At 38.3% G+C, this 23,974-nt stretch overlaps 1 protein-coding gene across 2 annotated transcripts in view; it reads left to right on the top strand.

Moving 5' to 3' along the window:
• Nucleotides 1-23,974, top strand: part of LOC131671708 (disks large 1 tumor suppressor protein-like) — a 1,979,893-nt gene that overhangs the window by 1,595,261 nt on the left and 360,658 nt on the right. For both annotated transcript variants that reach the window (XM_058948341.1, XM_058948331.1), the window contains exon 15: nt 21,371-21,520. In XM_058948341.1, coding sequence (XP_058804324.1) covers nt 21,371-21,520 — 150 coding nt within the window. The remainder of the gene's footprint in view (nt 1-21,370; nt 21,521-23,974) is intronic.

Here is a 23,974-nt window from a genome sequence, read left to right as displayed (position 1 = left end):
CACCCCTAAAAACAAATTTTTTTTAATTTCTCGAATACAATTCGTAATTTTTTACTGAAACAAAGTGGGTAACACTTGTTATTGAAAAGTACATATTTATGCATTGTTTTTAGTCATCAGACTCGTAACCCCCGTTTTTTATTAATGAAAAACTATATTTGATGACCATTTTTTTCACTATACACATTCCAAAATCTGTTAAATCTTGACAAAATTAATTGTTTTATGCACAATAATCAAAAATAAAGTTGACCTGTTCCGGCATTTTCAAAAAAAAAATCCCTTGAGGGGGTGAGCTACCCCTAACATTTATACTATTATATTTCATTATTCCATTACGATATCATGGTGTAAATCTCTTGGATACTATTAAAATTGTTCAGTAGTTGATGTAGTTTGAAATTTTCTGAAATCAGCCCTTACAAATGAATTCATCCCTAAAACTCAATCTCAAGTATTATTTTTTCATTACTTGAAAATACCCTAGGACTATTCAGTGGCGTAAAACGTGTAATAATATTAGTTCACATCCTTGGTATTGAATTAGAATTCTTCACCCCACTAATGTATCAACCCCTATTTTTCAATAAAAAAATGACACCCTTTTCCATATGAAAATACTAGTTTCTTGAGTTTGACGAAAAAAATTTTGGCAGTATGCACAATATTTAAATACGAAATCGACTGTTCTCACCTTAATAAAAATAACCTATAATAAGGGGTGTACCAGCCCCACAGGAGATATTGTCGTATCTCTATGATTTTATTCTTTTTCTATGGGACTTTCAAAAGTAATAAAAAATTAATGATTCAAAGCAAGAAGAACTAACTAATTATCGAATAAATGCATACGAAGAATAAACGTATAAACGCTTGGAAAACAAATTAAGAGAAGTGAACAGCTTAAAATAACAAGATAAGATTAAATTTATCATTTTCTTGTTGTTGTTGTCGAGATCGGACGGTGGGAAAAACCTCAACGGTTAAATTATCGTCTTGCTATGTTTTGGATAGATAAGACCTTTTTCGACGATACGATCACACTCTTGAACTCACAATCAGCTCGCCAAAACAACACTCGAATACTCGATATTACCTCTCATCATCAGTCTTTAGTCAGAGCTTCATCGAGCTCGTTTGAATCAGTATATTAATTGTGAGTGCAGTGTTTGTTGAATTTACAAGAAATTACATTGGAATCCAATAAATGTGCAACCAAATTTCAAACTTCAAATTTCATCAAAGTATAACATAGTATTTTGGAATTCGTACATATTAATTCTACCATATAATTTTTGGTCAATACTTATTTCCTGATTGTAAGTAAAATTTCCTTTTGCGTAAAATTTCTTAACGCGGTAATTGATAGATATTGTATACATGCCCTCGCCATTTTTCAAAAAACGCACAGAAATTGAAAGTACTCTATTTTACAGCTCTTGTAACGTTTGAGTATTTCTCACGTTAATAAAAGTTCGGACTCTTTACAGAAAATTCGTAATAACGTTTCCGAAAAAAGCAAGAATTTGACACGCGCGCAGTCTGAAAAATCAAAAGAAAATCTTTCGAGTGGCAAACCACGACGTTTGCCAACTTGATGAATCGTTTTCGAGATGCAATTGAGAGCAATTGCATCTATCGGGGAAAGGCCCGACAGCGCCGCAATTACTGCTCAATCTTATCTCTCAATAGCAAGTGTATTTAGAAGGGAAGATCTCTAAGGCTGCTTTTTTCTCATGAGAGATATGGTCTCATGAGTTGAGCTCTTAGAGATCTATAGGATGGGAAGTTAACAGGCTAACCACTGATTAAGAAATTCGTCTCAGGAGATAGCTGAGGCTTTATTTCCAACAGTGCTCGCGCTGCTAAGCAAGGTAGGAGAATGCGTCCTTTTGCCGCAGCGACGAGCGAATTTATACATGCGAAATAGGCTCCTTTCTACGCTTGGTAGCCCCTACAACGCTATTTTTGTCTTTGGCGCAAATTTTATACATATTTTATCGCAAAGTGGCTCGAACGAATTTACAATTATGTGATTTAAAAAATGAAACTGGAAAAGATGAATTTTTTAATATAAATTGCATCTCTAGGAAAAATCGCCTTTTAAAGTTATAAGCTATACAATTTAACAATCAAATTACGCCATTTTTACAATAAAATTATGGAAAATTTTTACATGGAAAAATCGCTTGTGGTTAGAAGATTGTTATCCATATAAAAGATGATTAATTTTGCTCTTTAATTTTGAATAATAATTAAAAAACAAATTTGCAATTTTCTTTTTTAGCGGTTTAAAAATCAGCAAATGAGTAACAATCTTAATCATCAATTTTACAGATACTTATGATCGATTTTCTATCTAACCGTGTCATTTTAATTGTTTAAAAAAATTATAAATTGTTTATTTATTGATAACTCAGTTAATAATGGGTTATCAAAGTGTCAAATTCTTGCTTTTCTGTTTTAACACGTCGAGATTGTAATCGCATACTTGAAATAACAATATCGTTGTTTATTGCAAAATAACTAACAATGTTAACTTGTAAATTAGATTTGACTAATAAATATCTATTTGAGAGTTAAATTAACATGAAATTCAGGATCAGCGCATCAAATTTGACTAAGAAATACTTTTGTTCGTTTAAAAAAACTTTATAATTAACTATTTTCGGTTGTAAACAATAAATTTTCCCACGGTCGTGACGTCACGCTCCTTATATGGTAATGTTTTCGCAGAGTTGCCCTAACACATTTGCATATACGTGTGAAAAGCGCCTACGCTCAATTACCGATTTTCTCTAATTGTTTCGTGTATGACGGGTTGCCGTTTTGCAGACGAAAATAGGAGACAAATCAGACAGGACCGTTACACTCTTTACAAGCCCTATCTAAAGAAACCATAAAAAATTATTTTCATCATTTTTTTTACTCTACATTTTTGAATTAAATATTTTTCCGAAGAAAAAAGCTCAAAAATTTTCATACTCACATCGTATTTGACGAAAATAATTTTTTAATTAGTGATTTAGATATAGCTTATAAAGAGTTATAAAATGCAATACTTCATATTTTTATGTGGTCTTTTTCCAGAATTGGTGAGGGATCAAAGATGGACAAGAAATTTTGGAATTTTCAATATTCAATTAGCGTTCGTAGAGATTAAAAATGAAATTGATACGTAATTGTCAGTGTAATGTTGATTTAAATGATATTAAAAATTATTGCCTGACTTTGTAAAAAAATATTCAAATTAATGCGCTTCGGATTTCATCATATAAAAAACAAATAATAATTATTAATTCTAGGTATTGGAAAAATGACTATTAATCCTATAAATGTTATACAATTATTATTATTATCTTTTCAAGCTATGAATATACAAGAAAGTCCCATTACTAAAGATGAAATTGCTTTGAAGGATAATATAGAAAAACTATTACTTGATTGTATAAATAACTTTGAGGATCCAGACTTCATTGTGGAATCTACATTAGCTTTTCAAGAACTATTTAAGGATACTGAAATGCATATTGTTGAAGATATTGATAAAATCTGGTCAGCGGATGTTGATGAACACTCACTAGTATGTACAGCGGATACAGAAGATCTATGTTGGGATTACAAACGAAAAGCTGTGGACTATTGGAGAAGCGGAGTTACGAAAAATCTCGCTCTGCAAACTGTGCAGCATAGATTTCGAAAAGTTCCATCAATTATACAGTTGAAACGATGGGCGCATACTTTGAATAAAGGAGGCACTTATAAAGAAAAAATTGGAAGAATCAATAAATTTGTATTAGATAATTTTCAGTCGGCTTCCGATGCCTGTTATATAATTCACGATAGAGATTTACAAAAATGGGCATTACAAGCTCAGAAAATCGTTGGACATGAAGATATAAGGTTTAAAGCGTCACGTCATTGGCTACAAAATATTAAAAAAGCTCACAGAATAGTCAGCAGAAAGATAAATAAATTCGTAACAAAAAAGACTGTTGAAGGGAGAGAATATTTACAAAAAACAGCTGATGATTTTGTTTCAGATGTGAAAAAAATAATTAAAAACAAAGGTTTGGAATCAATTTACAATTCAGATCAGAGTGGATTTCAAATTGAAATGCACTCGGGAAGAACACTAGCTATTGAAGGAGAAAAGCAAATTGAATGTCTTGTAGAATCTGTAAGTTCAACGACTCACAGTTACACAATTCAACCACTCATTTCAGGTGATGGGAGACTGCTTTCCCCATTATTCATTGTTTTAAAAGAAAGTAAAGGAACCTTTGGACCGGTAGTAGAATCCAAATTATTCAAGCCATCAAATATTTACGTGATGCCTTCCGCTTCTGGCAAACTGACTTCAGGTATGATATTTATTATTGATGATTACAGTTTTTAACTTATGTCATGTGAATAAAAATGAGTTTTTTCAATGGTTACAGAACATTTCAAAACATGGCTGAAGGATGTGTATTTTCCCAATGTTGGGCATTCAAGTGTCTTATTAATTGATTCGTGGAGTGGGCATTGCCCTGATGCTGTAAAGGAAGCAGCACCTCCAAACAAAATTGTTGATGTAAAAATAATTCCAAAAGGAACAACAGGCAAAATTCAGCCACTAGATGCTTTCGGCTTCCGAGTGTGGAAAAATTACGTCCGTCGCTTCGAGGACAGTGTAACATTAATGAATGAGGATATAGAACTTCATAAAAGAAATAACATTATAAAACTCCAATCCTTGGTACATAATCAATTGTCATCTCCTCGATACAATAACCTATTCAAATATTCATGGTATAAAAGTGGCTACGTTGAATCAAAGCCAGATAAATTTGATAACCCCGTAGATTTTAGTTTTGGTAATGATTGTAATGAGCGTTGTGAAGTTCCTGGTTACTCTAACTCAGCAATTGTAAGATGCTCTTGGTGTAAGAAATCATGATGCTTGAAACATTTTTTTAATGATTATCATTATTGCCAGGATTATAAAAAGTAACATTAAAACTCGAAACTATTGAAATATTAAATTTAAAATTTTTTTGTACTTTGAATCATTAATTTTTTATTACTTTTGAAAGTCCCATAGAAAAAGAATAAAATCATAGAGATACGACAATATCTCCTGTGGGGCTGGTACACCCCTTATTATAGGTTATTTTTATTTAGGTGAGAACAGTCGATTTCGTATTTGAATATTGTGCATACTGCCAAAATTTTTTTCGTCAAACTCAAGAAACTAGTATTTTCATATGGAAAAGGGTGTCATTTTTTTATTGAAAAATAGGGGTTGATACATTAGTGGGGTGAAGAATTCTAATTCAATACCAAGGATGTGAACTAATATTATTACACGTTTTACGCCACTGAATAGTCCTAGGGTATTTTCAAGTAATGAAAAAATAATACTTGAGATTGAGTTTTAGGGATGAATTCATTTGTAAGGGCTGATTTCAGAAAATTTCAAACTACATCAACTACTGAACAATTTTAATAGTATCCAAGAGATTTACACCATGATATCGTAATGGAATAATGAAATATAATAGTATAAATGTTAGGGGTAGCTCACCCCCTCAAGGGATTTTTTTTTGAAAATGCCGGAACAGGTCAACTTTATTTTTGATTACTGTGCATAAAACAATTAATTTTGTCAAGATTTAACAGATTTTGGAATGTGTATAGTGAAAAAAATGGTCATCAAATATAGTTTTTCATTAATAAAAAACGGGGGTTACGAGTCTGATGACTAAAAACAATGCATAAGTATGTGCTTTTCAATAACAAGTGTTACCCACTTTGTTTCAGTAAAAAATTACGAATTGTATTCGAGAAATTAAAAAAAAATTTTTTTTAGGGGTGAACTTCAAGGGTGGGTTTCGCCCCTTAAATAGGCTTATGGGCACGTATAAAAAAATACGCGTCGAATATTTTTTGATGTCCTACAACATATCACAATTTCAAGAAAATCGGTGAGGTACACCTCGGGTACTTTCCTTGTCAGTAAAGTTTGATTTAGTTGTTCTTACCACTTAGGTGAACTTAGCAAACCTCGTTGCTCCATAGTTGCACTGACTACATGTTATATCAGGTAGAATTCTAGTATTAAGGGCATTAGTATCATCATCATCAGTACCCCATGCGTTAGAGAGCTCCATTACCTTGATACTGAAAAAAGAAATGATATAATATCTAGGGTTGAGTTGCACGAATGAGGCAACGCTATTTATTTATACTCACAAGTCAAAACCATTGATGGACTTGTACAAGGTCTTCACTTTCTCTCCTTCAAGCTGCATACTGCCTAAATTTTTTTGAACAAACTCTAGAGCTTCTTTGTTAGATCCTAGAATAGAAAAGAATTTTCATTTCTCTTTCTGATATATACAGGTAAAATAATGAGTAACAATAATAGTATATATTACTTTTCAATCTAGAGAATTAACCAGCAGATAGGTTTAATACTGTCTTGCGGGGATGGCTATTGATAATGAAACACATGCACTTTTCCGTCCTTGTAGCTGCAATACAAATTTCCATCAGTAACTGATATTTACAGCCTTGGAAGTTCAAACTTATGAAACCCATTGATATGCAAATTGCCATGTACACTCGGTGGAAATTGATTCTGTCCACCCATTTGAATTTTAACATTGGCTGGCAAAGGGAGAAATTCGAAAAGTGGACAGAATCAATTTCTACCGAATGTACATACGTATGTACAACATAACCCGTATGATAATAATAATCAAATTCATATATCACCAGCTGATGTAAATGAGAATTGTACTCTTACCCTCATTTTGACGGTGCTGTGCAAAAGGGTCCTCCATTCGTACATAAGAGAATCGCTAGTAAAGGAAATGTAAAACTGTAAAAATTTGAGGTTAAATGAATAAAATTCCAGGTACCAGTAGATATAATTTTAAAAGCTTACTTTGGTTTGGTAAAACAAGTTCTTGTAGATGTTGATCCTCGAAGCGGCGATTAATTGGCGGGAAATTTTAAAATAAAAAAATTCAAAAATATAAATATGTATTTTTTTATATTTTATTGCATAATATGCTGTCTGTACAATAAATCTTAAAAATATCTTAAAAATTGTCTCATAAAATATATTTAAAAAATAATCTTCAATCTTCGGAACTCTTTATATAATTGGTACTTATATACCGATAGATCAGAAATTCCAATTTGTTTTCTTCTCATTTTTTCCAAAATAAAGTAATACCGCTCTTTGAGGTACTCATACATTCTACACATCAGTAACTGTTAAAAATATAAAAAAAACATGAACTCACTGAAAATTTCATAACTACTAATTTTCTAATTGTCAATATAATGATTATTACCATTTGGTTTAACATCATCACGAATGTAAGGATTCTTCTGCAACTCTTCCGAGACGTACAACATACACTTGTTTTTAACTGCCTTCATACTCATCAAACTAAATTCTTTCGCAGCTTTCTTTTGCACTTCTCGAATTAAAAAAAAGATTTAGTTATGCAGTTCTATTTCTTCTCCCCTAGTAAAATCTATTTCCGTAACGCCTGACAGCTTTCTAAACTCCGCTATGATGATGATATAAATTTTTGCAAATAAAAAAAGCAATATATTGTTCTTTTTTATTGGTACTGATTACTGACAATGAATGACGACACTATACACAGCGACGATCCGACAGAAAGTGACAAAGTGTAAAGTGTCGAAGTCGATGACCGAGTCGAGCTTTCGCACAAAACAAAAAACGCTGTGTTTACACCGCCCAATAATCCTTTCTTAAAAGAATCCTTTCTTAAAAGAATGATGGATAAAAATGCGTCGCCGACATCCAGCAATCTGATTGGTTGGGGCATAAAAAGGCGCGAAAATTTGAATCTCGACATTTTGAAATGCTTTGACTATCAAGCGCATGCGCTGTGACGGCGTTGAGATCGATTTGATTCGATTACCAATCAGAAAAGAATCGAAACAATTAGAATCGAGTCGGAAAAGAATCGACGAAATAATCGATTCTTCACAAACATAATCGACTACTTTTTTAGGAATCGACTGGAATCGAACACCCCTAGGTGAGATGTAGTCTTAAAATTAAAGATGATCGATTACAGGTTCGCAAAAGTAATAACAAATAATAGAGAAAATGGATAATACAGAGTAGTGACAAGATGTAGACAGGACAAAATATTCCTCACTCAACCGACAAGAAAACATAGTTGTTCTAGCGATGATATTCGTCGTTGGTAGAGCTAAGATGGCCAGGTTGATGATGAGATGTCCTGGTGCAGTTGTGGTACGGCAATTGATCTAATTAGTAGAGTGACATATGTGGTGTTGATTCAGGTGAAAGAGGTTAAGTGATGCTAAAGTATGATGCCAAATGGTTAAATAAACTGTATTTGTTGAAGAGTCATCGAAAAGATGCTGTGATGCTTACCAGAAAGAGTGAGTGAGTGAGTGAGTTCGTTTATTTGCCTTGGGGTAGTACCCCGTCTGGCTACAAAGAAAAATACAAAAGTTTATCAAGGGTTGCAGACAATTTAACATGCAACCATTAACCGTATGTAGGCGATATGCAGGTATACAGGGACAAGATATCCCGTATAGGATTAAAGTAGTAATAACAGTGAGAAATTAAACTTAACAATTTGCGCGATCAATTAAAGACTATACACAACTTAAAACTAATAAAATATGGATCAACAGTATGACAACGCCTCATGAGACAGACCACAAGTAAGGATTATAGCCTTGCGAGCATAACTGCTGGGAGTTGGGAGGGATGAAGCAAGTAGATATCGAGATAGCGACCACGGACTTCCAGGTGGAGATTGGAGGTAGTAAATTGCGAGGCGTGGAAAGGTAGTATGGGAGCAGGAAGGTGGTAGAGGGCTTCAAGTGGGACAAAATTTTCGAAACGAGCAAAAGTACTCCAAGCAGAGATTTCGAGCGTGAACAAAAGTGAGCGAAACCAATTTTTAAATTCAGTTAGGCGATCGGAAGAAAAATCTGTTACACTGAGACGATTTAGTAAGCGAGAGGCACTGATGGTAAAAGAGTTGTTCCAAGCCTGGGTGCGGGGAGCACCGTAGTTAAGACAGGAAGGAGGATTCCGTTTTGACCTATTTGAGAACGTGACACAAAATGGGTCTGAGAAATGATTCAGGAGCTGAGAAGGAGTTTTATGGGAAATAGCTTTGTACGCAAGAGTACCAAGAGCTAGAAGTCGCTTGTCTGCTAATGAAAGCCATTTTAGTTGAAGCCTGTGGTAGGTGACATGAGAGAATATACTGTTTGTAGGAATAAAAGGGATATGACCGACTACGAAGCGGGTACAGGCATTTTGGGCGATTTGGAGTTCAGAGATCCGAGTTTTATCAAGGTCCAGCAGGAGAGTTGAACAATACTCGAAGTGGGGAAAAACAAGGGACTCAATAAGTTGTTTACGGAGGGGCAGATGCAAGGAGCGTTTGTAGTGCTTGAGTGAGTGAAGGGAAGAGTAGACTCTGCGAACGGTGGTCGCGGCATGGAACTTCCAGTCAAGGGTACTGGCTAACGTGACACCAAGATTTTTGATAGTCCTGGAGTAGGGAATGGAGGTACCAAGCACGGAGATACGTGAGAGATCAATGAAGTCGATGCGCGAGATATAGAGTTCACTGCCAAAGATAATGACTTGAGTTTTAGAGGGATTAATGGATAGGCCGTTTGAGAGAGCCCATTGGATAACCTCATCCGCATCGTACTGAACTTGCGCAATCCCTTCGGCAAGATTGTTGTAGTCACAGTGCGCGTAAATTTGAAGATCATCCGCGTACAACATATAATTTGCATAACGGAGGACACGGGGGAGGTCGTTAATGAAAATGGCGAAAAGAAGGGGACCAAGGACGCTGCCTTGCGGCACACCGGTAGCAGTGCGCAGCCACTCCGAAACTTTTCCACCAGCATCCACTACAGCCTGAAGTCTATTAGCGAGATAGCTGAAAAACCACTTAAGTGTAACGTCACTGGCATTTATGAAGCGCAGCTTCCTGATCAAAATGGTATGTGATATGGAATCAAACGCTTTGGAGTAGTCAAACATAACCATAATGGTTAGTTTGCGCTTGTCAATGGCGTGACGAATATCATCAACAACTGTAAGGAGAGCAGTTTCGGTGCTGTGACCACGACGAAAACCAGATTGACGAGGGGACAAAATATTATGGGATTCAAGGTGGTGAGAGAGTTGTGCATGTACAAGACGTTCAAATATCTTGCACAATTCACAAATTTTGGCGATCGGACGAGTATCAGAAGGAGATAGGGGGTTGCATACCTTTGAGAGGGGACAGATGAGGGTGCGTTTCCAATCGGAGGGAAAGGAACCAGAAGTGATGGACTTGTTAAAAAGTGAAGTAACATACGGTGCAATTACAGGTGCAACAAGTTTAAGCATTTTGGACGAGATACCGTCCAGTCCTTGGCCAGGAGACACGCTATTAAAGAGCGCATTCTCAACTTCCTTGACGGAGAAGGTACACAGAGAAAACATGGGAAGGTTAAAAGTATGAGGAGGGGGTTCAGATAGGATGGCTTGAAACTCATCCGGGGTGATAGGAGGTAGTTTATTGGCAACAGACGCATAATGCCGATTAAGGGCATCGGCATCGAAGAAAAGAAGAGGAGAGGGATGGGAGGGTTTGCTCACTCCAAGGGCATTTAATTCACGCCACTTAGATTTAGAATCAGCAGCAGAATCAATTCTAGATTTTATAAAAGAGTTTTTTGCAACAGATAAGTCGTTAGAGACTTTCGAGCGAAGCGATTTATAAATACGAACATCAGTGGGATGTTGCGTGGATTTTGCGATGCTATATGCACAGTCACGTTTACGCATGAGGGAGCGGATTTGGGGGGAGACCCATGGCTTAAGCTTGGATGATAAAGCAATAGTGCGAAGAGGAGAAACAAGGTCAAAAGACGAGGAGATGTTCTTTGTAATCAAGCGTTGAAGATTGTCAACGTAGTCTAAAGATGGAGATAGGGGATGACAGGCGTTGGTAGAGGGTATAGGAAGGGAGTTGAAACTCTCATGCATGGTACCTAACAGAATTTCAGTATTTATGGAGGAAAGTTGTCGTGTGCAAATGGTTTTCTTGAAGTGTTCAGCACGAGCGTAAGCAAGGTGTAACTCAATGAAGTCATGGCCCGCGATAAAGGGCGCATGCGATTGTGAGAACCGTACGACCTTGCTTATGTCATTGGTAATAAAAAGATCAAGCGTGGTGTGGGAGGGAGGAGACTTGTCAATGATATGGTGAGTAGGTTCAAGAGAGACTACACTTAGTCCGCTGTTTGCAATCAGAGTGCGGAGTGTACAAGTATCAGAAAGGGAGGAAGATGATAAGTCCGCATTAAAGTCGCCAGTGATTAAAACGTTTTGGAAATGAGGAAGATAGGCAGATAAACAATTGAAAAAGTGAAAAGGAGCATGAGCATGGGGAGGTCGGTAAAGGACGGCAAATAGCAGTTTATAATTGGCATACTTTATTTCACAGAGGATAAATTCAGGAGTGTTATCATACTGTGGGTCCGAAGTGACAAGAATATTGACGCTGAAATGATTTCGCATATATATCGCAACCCCGCCGCCTTCTTTGCCGACACGATCGAGGCGGAAAAATTTGAAACCCTCGATGGCTAGATGAGTATCGGGGAAATCAGGTTGTAGAAAGGTTTCGGTTATCGCAATGATGTCGAAGTACGTGGAGGAACATTTAGCTTGTAGTAAGGAAAAGTGAGTGAATGAGTCCAAACGATTAATGTTAATGTGACCGATGGAAAGGTGATGTTGTACGCGTGGAGCCGGTTTGAGTTCAGACTGTCATGAAGACATAGTATCAGATGGTTCATTACTCGTCTGCTGTAGTGGGTTAGCCAGGGAGGCTTCAGGTAGATGTTGAAGTGGAGCAGCAGAAGAAGTGCGATTTACTCCAGAATTTGAGGTACGAGATGGGAGGAATCGTGGAAAATCATCGGAAGACAAGATTGGGATGGGCGTAGCACGACGATTCTTCCGCATGCATACACGAAGATTCACGACTACTGGGCGACCAAGGTTGTGCTTGTTGCTAAAAGAGAGGGCTAACGAGAATAAATCAAATACAGGCTTAGGCCAGAGCGGACGGATGTAAACTGGCGAACTGCCACCACAACCAAAGACATCCAGAGACGTCTTGTCTTTCAACTTTGAAGAAGACTTGACCACTTTGTCTCGCAGCAGTGGGCTGCCAAGTTGAAATACAAATGCGGAAGTATTTGACCGATTTGAATTGTTAATTTGAGGTGCTGAGGAGTGGGTAGCTATGGTAGCCGAGTTACGAGGAGGCAATTGAGTTTGAGTGTCTTGGCGAGTGGCCGAAATCCACTCCCGACAGGCGTAGATGGAAGGACAATCACAACCTTGACCAAAGCCAAGGAACGATAAGAGGGCTTTGGCAGCTTGGTAGTGTGTGCCTGTGAACGTTAATGGAAGGCCAAAAACAAGAATTTCACATTCGTCGGCAAGCGATGAAAACATGTCTCGACGTTGGTTGTCAGCGGCATTTTGAGAGACAGTATCGTGGATCGAAGACATGAATTCATTTTGAAATTTCTCATTTGCTTTTCGGTCTCTCATATCAGCGAGAAATTCCTGACGAAAGCTGACGAACCACGGTGGAGGAGCAGATGAGTCCGCCATGTTTACAGGGGTAACAAGCGGTGATGGCTGAGTAGAGCAGAATTGCTTCACGTTGCGAAGTAGTGGAGATTGAGGAGATGTTGCCGTGCGTTTTTTTGATGCGAAAGACGCAACAGGAGTAACGGAGGTCGCGTTTGATGTAGCGGGTGGCGAACAAGTTATAGCAAAAGACGGAGAACGTGATAGGGTATTCCTAGGAATAATGTTTGACGCAGGGCGACAACCGCTACAGATGATAGCGCCCGCCGACGCAACCGGGCTAACACAATGCAAGTGGAACAATTCGAAACAAATAGTGCACTGAACTGAGTGGTCAGTCTTACGATTAATAGATGAGTTACAGAATGCGCATAATTTAACCATTAAAGGCGTCGATAACAATTAGAGATACGCAGATTTTCGTAATAAGCAGTTTGAAATGCGCGCCAGTAATAAGACAACGCACGCAGTGGCGACAGAGAGAACTGATGAGTTGCGCAATTTGACAGTCGGTAAACCCAGATAACTAAAATGCATCAGTCGATAAAACAGGGCTACTAAGAAATATACAATGATGGAATTGAAAATAAATGCCCTTGAAAATACAAATTAAATACAATAATTAATTAGAGACCATTGACACGCGCTGCACAAAAATTGAATAAGAAAACTCTCTCGCTTAATAATTAGAAATTAGTACATGCACACGCTGACAATAGACAGAGCGAAAAACCGCAATAACACGCACAACCGCAGACAAAAGTCAATTTTCAGCAGTACGAGACCAAGATGAGAACACCAGGGGATGTAGCGTTGACCAAATTAAAGTTGAGGCTCGATGTCAAGGCTTGTAGAAGATGCAGCGACAAAGATTGTAGGCGTAGGTGTAAGACGTTGTTTGCGTTGACGTGTGTAGCGTTGATTGTGGTGTTGTGTGAGGCGTAGTTTGGAGGTTAGGTTGTGTAGCCAGGTGTTTAATCGCAACTGTGGCTCGAAAAAGGCAATAAAAATTGCGATTTATTGCCCAAGCATGAGAGCCACAGTTAGCGACCGCCCTGCAGAATGAGTTTTCACTCCGAGGTGGAAAAATTAGATGAATAAAATAAAGAAACAGCGGAACGAAAAAAAGAAGGCGCTGTACGTACCAGAGAGAAAGAGAGAGAGAGAGAGAGAGAGAGAGAAAGACGGAGAGAGAAAGGGACGGAGAGAGAGAAAGACGGAGAGAGAAAGAGACGGAGAGAGAATGCACTGAATAGTGACATTTGACTGTCGATGACCATTGCTGTTCTCTGCTACTGCGTCAACGGTTATTGCTGCTGAATATGCCGGCTGCTGCCAGTTGATGCTGCTGCTCTTATCGCCATAATTATACTATAACTGCTGGTTGCTGCAGCCTTTCCTACCTGCAGGTTGCCTTATGATCACTAAAACTGTCTGGGTCACTGAAAAAACGAACCAAAATACACTCCGTACACCTGGCATATATGCACAAAAACAAAAACTTCTGTAAGGCCATGCGCCAGAACGAAATCAGAACCACTACAAAAGTAAATCTGTTTTGCATGCTCTTCATCGATTCAGTCAAAATTGGTCGTACGTTCAATGTTTTTCGATGAGCGCAGGTGTAACTCTCATCTCTCTTTCTCCATCTCTCTCTCTTTTTCTCCACCTCTCTCTCTCTTTCTCTTAACGCTTGTTGCACTAGCTGATCGTCGCTCCAAGCTCCACCAATCCGTTCACTCGAACAAAAAAACTCGCTCAATATCTATTTCTACATTCAAAGAAGAGCTAGCCAATCATACAATCACAATAAGTTCACATTTACGCATCAAAGAAGTGCAGCGAATGGAAGCTGAAAAACAAAGAGTGAAGTTCTATTATAATCATTTGCTGATACGCATAGACTTTGCTGAAAATTGGTCTGTTATATTAAAAAATCCAGTTCAAGGAAATCATTAGGTTAATAAACAAATTTCAATTTTTACTGCAGTATGCTATGTAGGTGACATTACAAAGAGTTATACTGTGTGATGATGCGTCATCACTTGAAAATCACGCTGCCTTATGCTAGCCCCGCTCCCACTAGAAACGCGCGGCCAAGCGTCTATTGCCATACACCCGTCCACGCACTCCCGGACCTCGCGAACTATGACCTCTAGAAGTCCCCCTGACCGATTCGCACGACCCTTACGCTCGCGTACAACCCCTCGCGCACTCACGACCCGATCCGACAACCCCCCGGGGAGCTAGAAGCCCCTAAAGTCTCCAGCCGCGATCAGCTGATCGCAAGCCCCCGTTAGTTAGGCAGGCATAGCTAGACTAGAAGTAGGAGCGACCGAGCGCGTGAGAGCGAGCGAGACCGCCGATGCTAGACCGATCGGAAGCGAACGAGGGGAATCGGTAAGACCAACGAGCGGTAGATAGAAGAGGATAGACAAGTGACGCTATCTGACCGGCCAATCGTTATCGGCTTAGGGGTGGTTGGACTTATGAGAGAAAACCGACGCTATCTTCGCGACCAGTAGGCAAATTAGGCGCGAAGGACCGACCAATAAATAAATTGCGCGGGTAAAAAACATTAATATAGACGGCGCTGAGACCTGACTTAGCAACAAGCTAGCCAATCGGCAACAACGAAGGGGAAGTAAACTAGGAGAAGCGGCGCGTCGCCGAAAAACGGCGCGCCAGTAGTAACCGTTAAGCCTCGACGGTAGGACGTCCGCCGAGCCTCGCTGTTGCGCGGTACTAAGGAGTGAGTACAGATAAAGTAAAAGTGAGAGAGATAAGTACAGCAGAGGAAATAGTGAGAGAGATAAGCCTAGCAGAGGAAATAGTGAGAGAGGAGTAGATATAGAGAAAGAATAGTGAAAGTGAAAATAACAGAGGAATTAGTGAGAGAGATAGGCATAGAAAAAAAGGAATAGTGAAAGTGAAACAACAACGGAAATATAACAGAAATATAACAGAAATATAACGGAAATATAACGGAATAACGATAACGAAAATATAACAGAAATATAACGGAATAACGATAACGGAAAAATAGCATAAAAATAATAGAATAACGATAACGATAATAGAATAAAAATAATAGAATAACGATAACGGAGTAACGATAACAACAAGAGTAAGTACCCTTCCCTTACTATCGATTTTCTATGCATGATCAATAATCGCGAGTTTGCCGCGCATTGTCGACCGCCGCGTTTTCGGGAGTGCCGTACGACCTTCGCGCGTCCGACAGTAGTATTCGACCGCTTATTGCTAACCACCGAAAATCCTTTGTCGAACCGACGTATAATCATTGTCCGCAATTTGAAGTTGTCGAACGCCGCGTTTTCGGGAGTGCCGCATGACCTTCGCGCGCATTACGCCTTGACCGAAAACGTTTGCCGTTATCCCCAAGTTTTCTTATTACGTCGTTTCTTTGTCCCGCACCTGAAATAATCGCATGACCGCCGAATGTTCGCGCGTGGAATCCCGCATGACCTTCGCGCGCCCGTTGCCGTTGCTTTATATGTTTTCGCCACCGACCTTTCGGGTATAGTTTCGAGTCGCCGTGTTGCTATCATCCGTGAAACGAGTTTTCCTTAGTGCGCGTCTTTGGATTCCTTTCTGAGTCGATCTAAACATCACACGAGTCGCGTTAGACCTTCATTCGACCGGTAGAATTCGGATACATTCGCTTTTATTTTGTTCGCGATCGTCGCTATAAGTATCGTCAACACCGCGAACAGTAGTTAATCTTCGCGTGACCGACCGAATTCCTGAGCGCAATTGTTTTGAACGAACTGGAATTCTCGCCGCGAATAAACAAACCGACGTTACGTATTCGAACCGTATCTGAAGTCCGAAACATTCAACCGAATGATTGTTCGTCTAAGCCGACTTCGTGCCGTAGTACGCCACTCGCGTCCCCAGTAACCTAAACCAGGCTGACCATAGCAACGGGTAGATCGCTGGGCTGACCTGGGAAATTCTTTCGATTAATAAACTTGAGTTACCCTTAAGCCTGATTTATTATTGACTATACCCACTTGATCGCCCATCCCCCGTAGCTTTCGCGATCGGTGAGATTGGTAAACGCGTGCGCGAATTCTCCGACTGCCCTGATCATCGCCTAGCCGATAACCACCGTCGCAGCCACTACGCCACCAGTCCAAGGAAGGAGCTATTCCCCCTGAACCACTAGCCGTCAACCGGGGCGCCCCTGAGACGCCCCCCCTCGATGTACCCGCTTCTGGGTTAAGAGCCGCCATGCCCCGAATTTTCTAGCTAGCCGAACGAGCCGCAGCCGTGGGTGGCCTTGAAAACCACCCGTTGCCCCCTTCTTTCCCCTTCGCTCGACACGATCTAGACTCGACCGAATCGTCGCCTAGGACTTCGCGCTCCCGCTTCATTCCTCACAGGTGATAGCCGGCCACGCGCGCAAGAACACCGACGGCGACGAGGAGGGGGCAACGGGGAACCACCCGACCTCACAGCGACCAGCAGGACCACCGAGCCGAGAACCAGCCAACGTTGCAGCGCTACCACGCTCTCCTAACGCGAGAGCACGGTAGCTGGCGCCCAACTCAATAAAATAAAGCTGCACACGTTGTCTCGGCTGACTGCGCGCCGCTGGCGACAGTGCGAGACCGGAGAAATACCGTCTGTTATTTTTCCCCTCCCTCTCCCCCGTCGCAACTGTAATTAGCGAAGATTTAAAACATGATTATTCTCATACAGTGTTAGCAATACAAAAAATTCTCGAAGACATAACCAGATACACACAAGAAATGTACGGAAATTCGATTGATTCTATTACCTTACTATCCGATGGCGCTGCAAGTCAATTTAAAAACCGTTTACAGCTGAATGAATTTTTACATTTAAAAATAAATAAAAAGTAGATATTTTCAGCTACAAGTCATGGAAAGAGTGCTGTTAATGGAGTAGATGGCTTGATAAAACATTATACAACAGTGCATATATTGCGTAGTTCCGAATTTGATGCTAATAAGTGCTGAAAGTTTTGTTGAAAATGTAAGAAAATACAGAACGTCAATAAAGCCAATTTTAATGGAAACTGCAGAAATTTGCGATTTTCGTAGTAGTCAAAAAGAGCATAGAAACATTTGCCAGAAATATGTGGATATTCAGCGTTGTCACATATGGATGTATTTGTCTCGGAAAGAGAGAGCGAATGTTTTATAGCTTGAACGGCTGCTCATCCTTGGATTCAAGTGAAAAAACTTAAAAAATATAATGACCGACAAGACGAAAAAAGAAAAAGGAAATAAGATAAAAAAAGTGAAAATTGTAGCTAAAAAAGTGAAGTAAGTTGTTGATATATCATGTAAATTTAGTCTATTTGCACATATACGTATAAATAAATAATAACGAACGATTTCTTTGATTCATATGCTATTGCATTTATATTTTTCACCTACACAGTCGCTAAAATGAATTGCTGAATGTATTTATCGCGTTTAACACGAAAATGCAATTTTTTTTTATTTTAATTTTTTAAGCGATCTGGGGAAAAACACCATATTTCGGATACATAAATTTGAAGGTCCTGGTACAAAGAATCCACAAAAAAAAAATTTAAGAGAAAGAAAAGATGGCCTTTTTGAGATAAACGGTTTTTTTTTCGAAGATGCACTTTTTTGATAAAATGCTATTTCTGCCGAAAAATGCATTTATGCACATTTTTAATAATGTAGACTTAAAGAGCTTGATTCCCGCTACAAGAAGCATAAAAACTATTTCACCGTACCAAATAATAAAAGAAATATTGAATAACCAAAATACAACCAAAAATATATAGTGACTACATACTTGTATCGTTGCAGGATCCGGAGAGAGGAGCGCGACGGTCGGCAAAGTGTCGCGAGAATGCGAGTGAGAGCGAGAGAAAGAGAGAGCGATATGGGCTGATTTTTGACGGCGAGAGAAGTGGGAGCGCGGCGGCGCGTGGCTTAGAAAATTTAGTGTGAACAAGAGCAGTGATGCGCGAGCTCTCAAGTAATTAGGGCCGCTTAGAGAGGACTGGACTGGACTAAGATTCTGGCAGGAGAAGAACTGCTGCCATCAGTGCAACTGCCATGTTTGCCAGAAGGAAGAAATTGTTCGAAGCTGAGCCAGTGCAAGCATCGACCATTCGCCGTCCACGAGGCAAAGGCCGTGCTGCGGCCCTTCCTGCAGCAACACCAATCATCGCCAGGGCGCCGTTTCCTGCGGGTCTATGCTTTCGCCGGCGTCGTCTCTCTACCGACGGACCGTCGGTGCCCGGTGGGTCCATAATCAGTTTTATCTCTCTCACGCCAGCTCTCGCTCGATTGGGGATCTTAGGAAATTAAGCGTACTATATCGCGCACGCTGAGCGATCTCGCTCGCCTGATCTCGCGAACTCTGGTCGCAGAAAAGCTGAGGGAGCACGCTCGCCACGGCGAAGAGAATTTTGTAGCGTTTATTTGTAAAGGGTGTGAATAAATGAGATCGCCACGTGTAATGTATTCTAATTAACGAGTTACTTATTTCAATCAAAGTCCCTAACCAGAGCGAACGTCGGCCCGTGAGTCAGCGCCGGCTTTCTTTACCATGAGTGAACCCGATAAAAATTAACAAAGCTCAGCCCAAGGCGTACGGTGGCTGAACCCTCTCGCAATTATTAAATTGATTATTCCCGGGTTATATATATCAACGACAAGAAATAAAACGTCAATTTCAGATATATCTATATGTGTTTTTCCGATCACGGCATGTGTACTCGAATTCCCTCTCGACCAATGACTTCGACGTTCATTACTTAGCTAATAGTTAATAATAAAATTGAAGTATCTGGACCGCAATATCGTGTGTTATCCCCCCCCCCCTTACAACCGGATATTCGACCGTTAAATCGCGTATGCGGGCCAGATTGCGCGTAGAGCTTGACTATCACCCGAGTCTAAGGCCAGTCGGCTTTAAAAGGGTTTACACTTTACGAGGTGAATTGGCTTCAGGCGAATTTACACTTATCAGTCACAATTATGTTCGCCTATCTAACTTCTACACTCACAGTAATGGACTTTAAATTAATTTGCTTCATCTCTCGTTTTGTTTAATAATTATACATTCGTTTTCAGATGCATAAAGTATGTGCGCATCGGCATCGAGAATACCAGAAGTAGATCGAAGCAGAATGAAAATTCTGTAAAGGCGTTATATACATTATGTATTTAACAAATCGTTATACTACACATTTATCTAACCAACCCGATTCAAATAGATAATAAGTAATTTCAGACAAATCTTTCGTCAAATTTTCAAACACTACTCGTCTTTATCATTACTCGTCTCCTGCTGCACTCGTAACATTAATGAATCAAAACGTTATACAATGACATACTCGCAAAATGTTACAATACTTGGTAAATAATAATTTTCACAGCAATGTTATTAACAAAAAATAACCACATGGTAAAGTCAATACCATAAAAATTTATATTGGTAACTGTTGCTCTTCGCAAGTTATATAATTGTCATTATTCTTATCAGCATTGTAAGGGAGAATCACAGCTTACCTGACGTTCTCCATTAGACTATCACCGACGTGCACGCGCTGTGCTATGTCTGTTTTTTTTTGTTTGAGGAGCGGCGTAAGGCAATTGGCGGAGCTGAGTGGACCGACCAAGCGAAGAGAAGCAGTGAAGCGAAGAGGATCGATGGAGAGCGAAGGACGAAGAGGAAAAGAAATAGAAATAGAGATGCAAGTTTTGCATGCATGGTGAATAGACAAAGGAGTTAATTAAAATCCCGCAGTTTATTTGAAAACATTTCGCGAATTTCTTTGTTCGGTATGCGTCCTCGCCAAAGAATTTATTTTTCGAGGATATGCGAGGCGTACATATAGTTTTTGTGGTCGTAAGATTTTATTGAATCACGTCATTCAGCGTTTATCTCTGACACCAGTACGTGTGAGTAATCGGCGAGATGCGCGTCAACGGCATGTACGTGACTATTGCTTTCTCTCCCTCTCTCTCTTTCCCTGTTTCTCGTATGTTTGGAGACCATTTCGTCATGCGTACGGCTAGGCAATATTGCCAGCTCTGCTGGATTCGATAATAGTCCGGCGCGACATCGCTTCCTGGCGTACGTACGCATATAAATAAATTTTATAAATGTTGTTTCTTTTCCATTTTATGAATAGCATGAGTCTACTTAGATTTTGCTTCAACGAGTGAAGTATAATTTTGTAATTATTTTTCATGTATGTATCGTTATCGTTCTTAATATTAAGCTTATCTCAATTCAAACATGACTTTCTTCATACCCCAAAATTAGTTTCGGGCGCAATTAGTAGGTATACTCAGCACACTATTCGATTGTGGGAGGGTTTGCGCCTACCAAATTCCCTTTTTGAAAAATTTGTGCTGACGGTTGTGGATTACCATATTGGTACCGGCCGAATTATTCCATTAGGATACTCACACACACACACACACTCACATATCTTCAAGTAGTTTTTACCATAAAAAATATGGTCAATAAGTATAAATTATGCGATATAAAATAACAGTTAAATTATTTTCATAAGAGCGCAAAATTTGTTTGTATAAACTACATATTTATGTGACTTCAATTCGAAATTTTTAATTTTTAAATTAATCTTTTATAAAAATTTTTTCAACCGCGTAGCTGGCGAAGAAAATATTCTATCATATGAAGAAGTGGAACAGATAAACATTACATTTGCCAGACCTGTTGTGATTTTAGGGCCACTAAAGGATAAGATAAATGATGATTTGATATCACAGTACCCGGAAAAGTTTGGAAGCTGTGTACCACGTAAGTTTTTCTCTCAATTTTATAAAAAGTTAACTTAATTTATTATTGAAGTTAATAGTATATATTATTCATTACTATCGTTACGATCAGTTTATTTTTATCAACAATGACTACTAATTTTTGTAAAACTCTCTATCTGAGATCGTAATAACATTTAACTTGTCCTAAAATTAATCACATTTTTCTACCAATATCCAGGATTAAAAATAGGGATTTCTATTAAACAAAGTCAAAAGCAAAGTCACTGCAAATATGTTTCTCTACAAATCGAATAAAATATAAGCTGAAGAAAATATCATCAAAGCAAAAATTTTTAAAATAGAGTCTGCCCCTGTGAAACGTAACCAGCATCCTAACTTTTTTAGGATAATTTACGGAAAAATAAATTAATTTGGTAACAACAGAGCATTTCAACATGGCGATAAAGCCACAAAAGAAAAACAAATTTATAAAAATTTGTTATATTCTCTAAACTTACAAGAAAAATACATCGAATATTTGTTGATGACTTGACCTTTATATTCTCTTGCAAATGTAACTCAATTTTACAATACCAAAAGATGTTTCTGCACTATAGATTAACTTGCGTTCAGGATTAATTTATCTGGTAAAACAGAACCACAATCAAAGAATCATTCTTACAAGTGATAGGAAGGCTAATATAAGGTGGTTTAGAAAAACGATATAAATCTTCAATAGAATCCGGTGAAGAAGGAGAAGATAATACAATATGTCAGTATTGTATTAAAAAGAAGTGTTAGTTTAATTTAGTTTTGATTTTATTATTTTTCTTCAGACCAATGTACAGAAAATAGCTTCCTCTGCTGGATTTCAAATATTTTTTAATATACAAGTATATATATATACGTTTTTATATGTAATTTATATATAATTTTAATACTGTGGAATAAGTAAATGAATATATACAATATAATGGCTTCAGACTGAACCATATATCCTTAAATATTAAAGATTCTTTAAAATAACTTTTCATACATTCTATTCTCGTAACTACCACTTAGTAAAACGATTCCCTCTTGATCTTTAATGTTAAATTTATTACTACCAACGTTAATGTTTGGTTTCAAATTGAATATCAATATCTTTTCTAGACCAAACACCTAGTGTTTATTAGGTGTTAGGTAAATCGGTGGAAAATAATTTACTTCGAGAAATGACGATGTTTCCAAAAGACTTATTCTTAGTATCAGTGTATTCTCTATAACAATTGTTTAACAAATGATTTTTGTTTTTTCAATATGCGTTTTTTTATACTAATCGAAAGAAATATTATAATTTGATTGACAAAAATTTAGGACCAAAATAACCGTATTTATAGGTATTAAATTTTTTATATCTTACGTGATTGTACTTAATACTATAATTCTGAGATAAAATAATAAATTTATAGGTGATTGAAGATTACCAAAATTATCAGAATATATAACATCATTGCCTTTCTTAATATAGTTATCCAATAACTACTTAATTCAAATTTTGCGAGATATTAAACGATAAAATCAATTGGTAATACTAGTCATATTCATAAAATTTACTCTATTATTCAAGCATTATTTTAGGCAGGTTATATATCTTAAGAAAAATCTAACTATAAATGTTTAAACGTAAAGAATCCCGCACTATCCTTGTAGGAAATGGCTTTCGGTCAAAAATTTTGAAACTCAGCTATTTGGCAGATCTTGGCACATAGATCAAAAGTGTCCATGGGCTCAAAGCTCAAAAGTTGATGGTTCAGAATGTACAGGTCCCCGAAGTTGAACTTTGCAGGATATTTTACACACAGTAAGAAATAGGTGACTCGGGTTTTTTAAACTATGTATATATTTACGTACGTGCATATACTTATACATGCTTCAGTGTACTCAGTGTCAGTGTATATATATATATATATTTTTTTTTTTATTAGCCAATGGAATGGATTAATCATTTATAACCTGAACTGCAGGATTCGGAATTGCTCCATGTGCAGCATCCAGAGTGGTTTCAAGAAGTGATTCATCAGGGTGTCTGATATTAGGCTGATGTCGTGCAAATCCAAGATACCATAAAACACTAGCAACATACGCACATGAACCTAGAGTACGTGCACCACTTTGGCAGGTACAATAGTAACCCAAAATCGGTTCATCACCATTTTCATTCTGCTGGTCGTCGTCATTCTGGACTTAATATGAGATAAATATCTGATGCCTGACTGCATTGCGAAACCTTGAAAATAGTCGTACTCTAAGAAAACGTGGTTCATTGATGTTTTGATCAACTTCGAAGTGCTCATCATTGTTTCTAACCAGTTTATCTTGAATAAAGACGGAGAAAGCTTGATTTGATATGTTCCAATAGTTAAATCTTGCAAGTAGTTCAATTCCAGTACGGGAAAATCCGCTATTTCCTCACCGTCTAGCGGTGCCCATTGTCCATTTCTTCTTGTCAAGT

This window comes from Phymastichus coffea, unplaced genomic scaffold (assembly GCF_024137745.1).
Source record: "Phymastichus coffea isolate CEN01 unplaced genomic scaffold, Cenicafe_Pcof_1.1 PCOF00010, whole genome shotgun sequence".
NCBI lineage: Eukaryota > Metazoa > Arthropoda > Insecta > Hymenoptera > Eulophidae > Phymastichus > Phymastichus coffea.
This window is presented reverse-complemented; position numbering and strand designations above follow the sequence as displayed.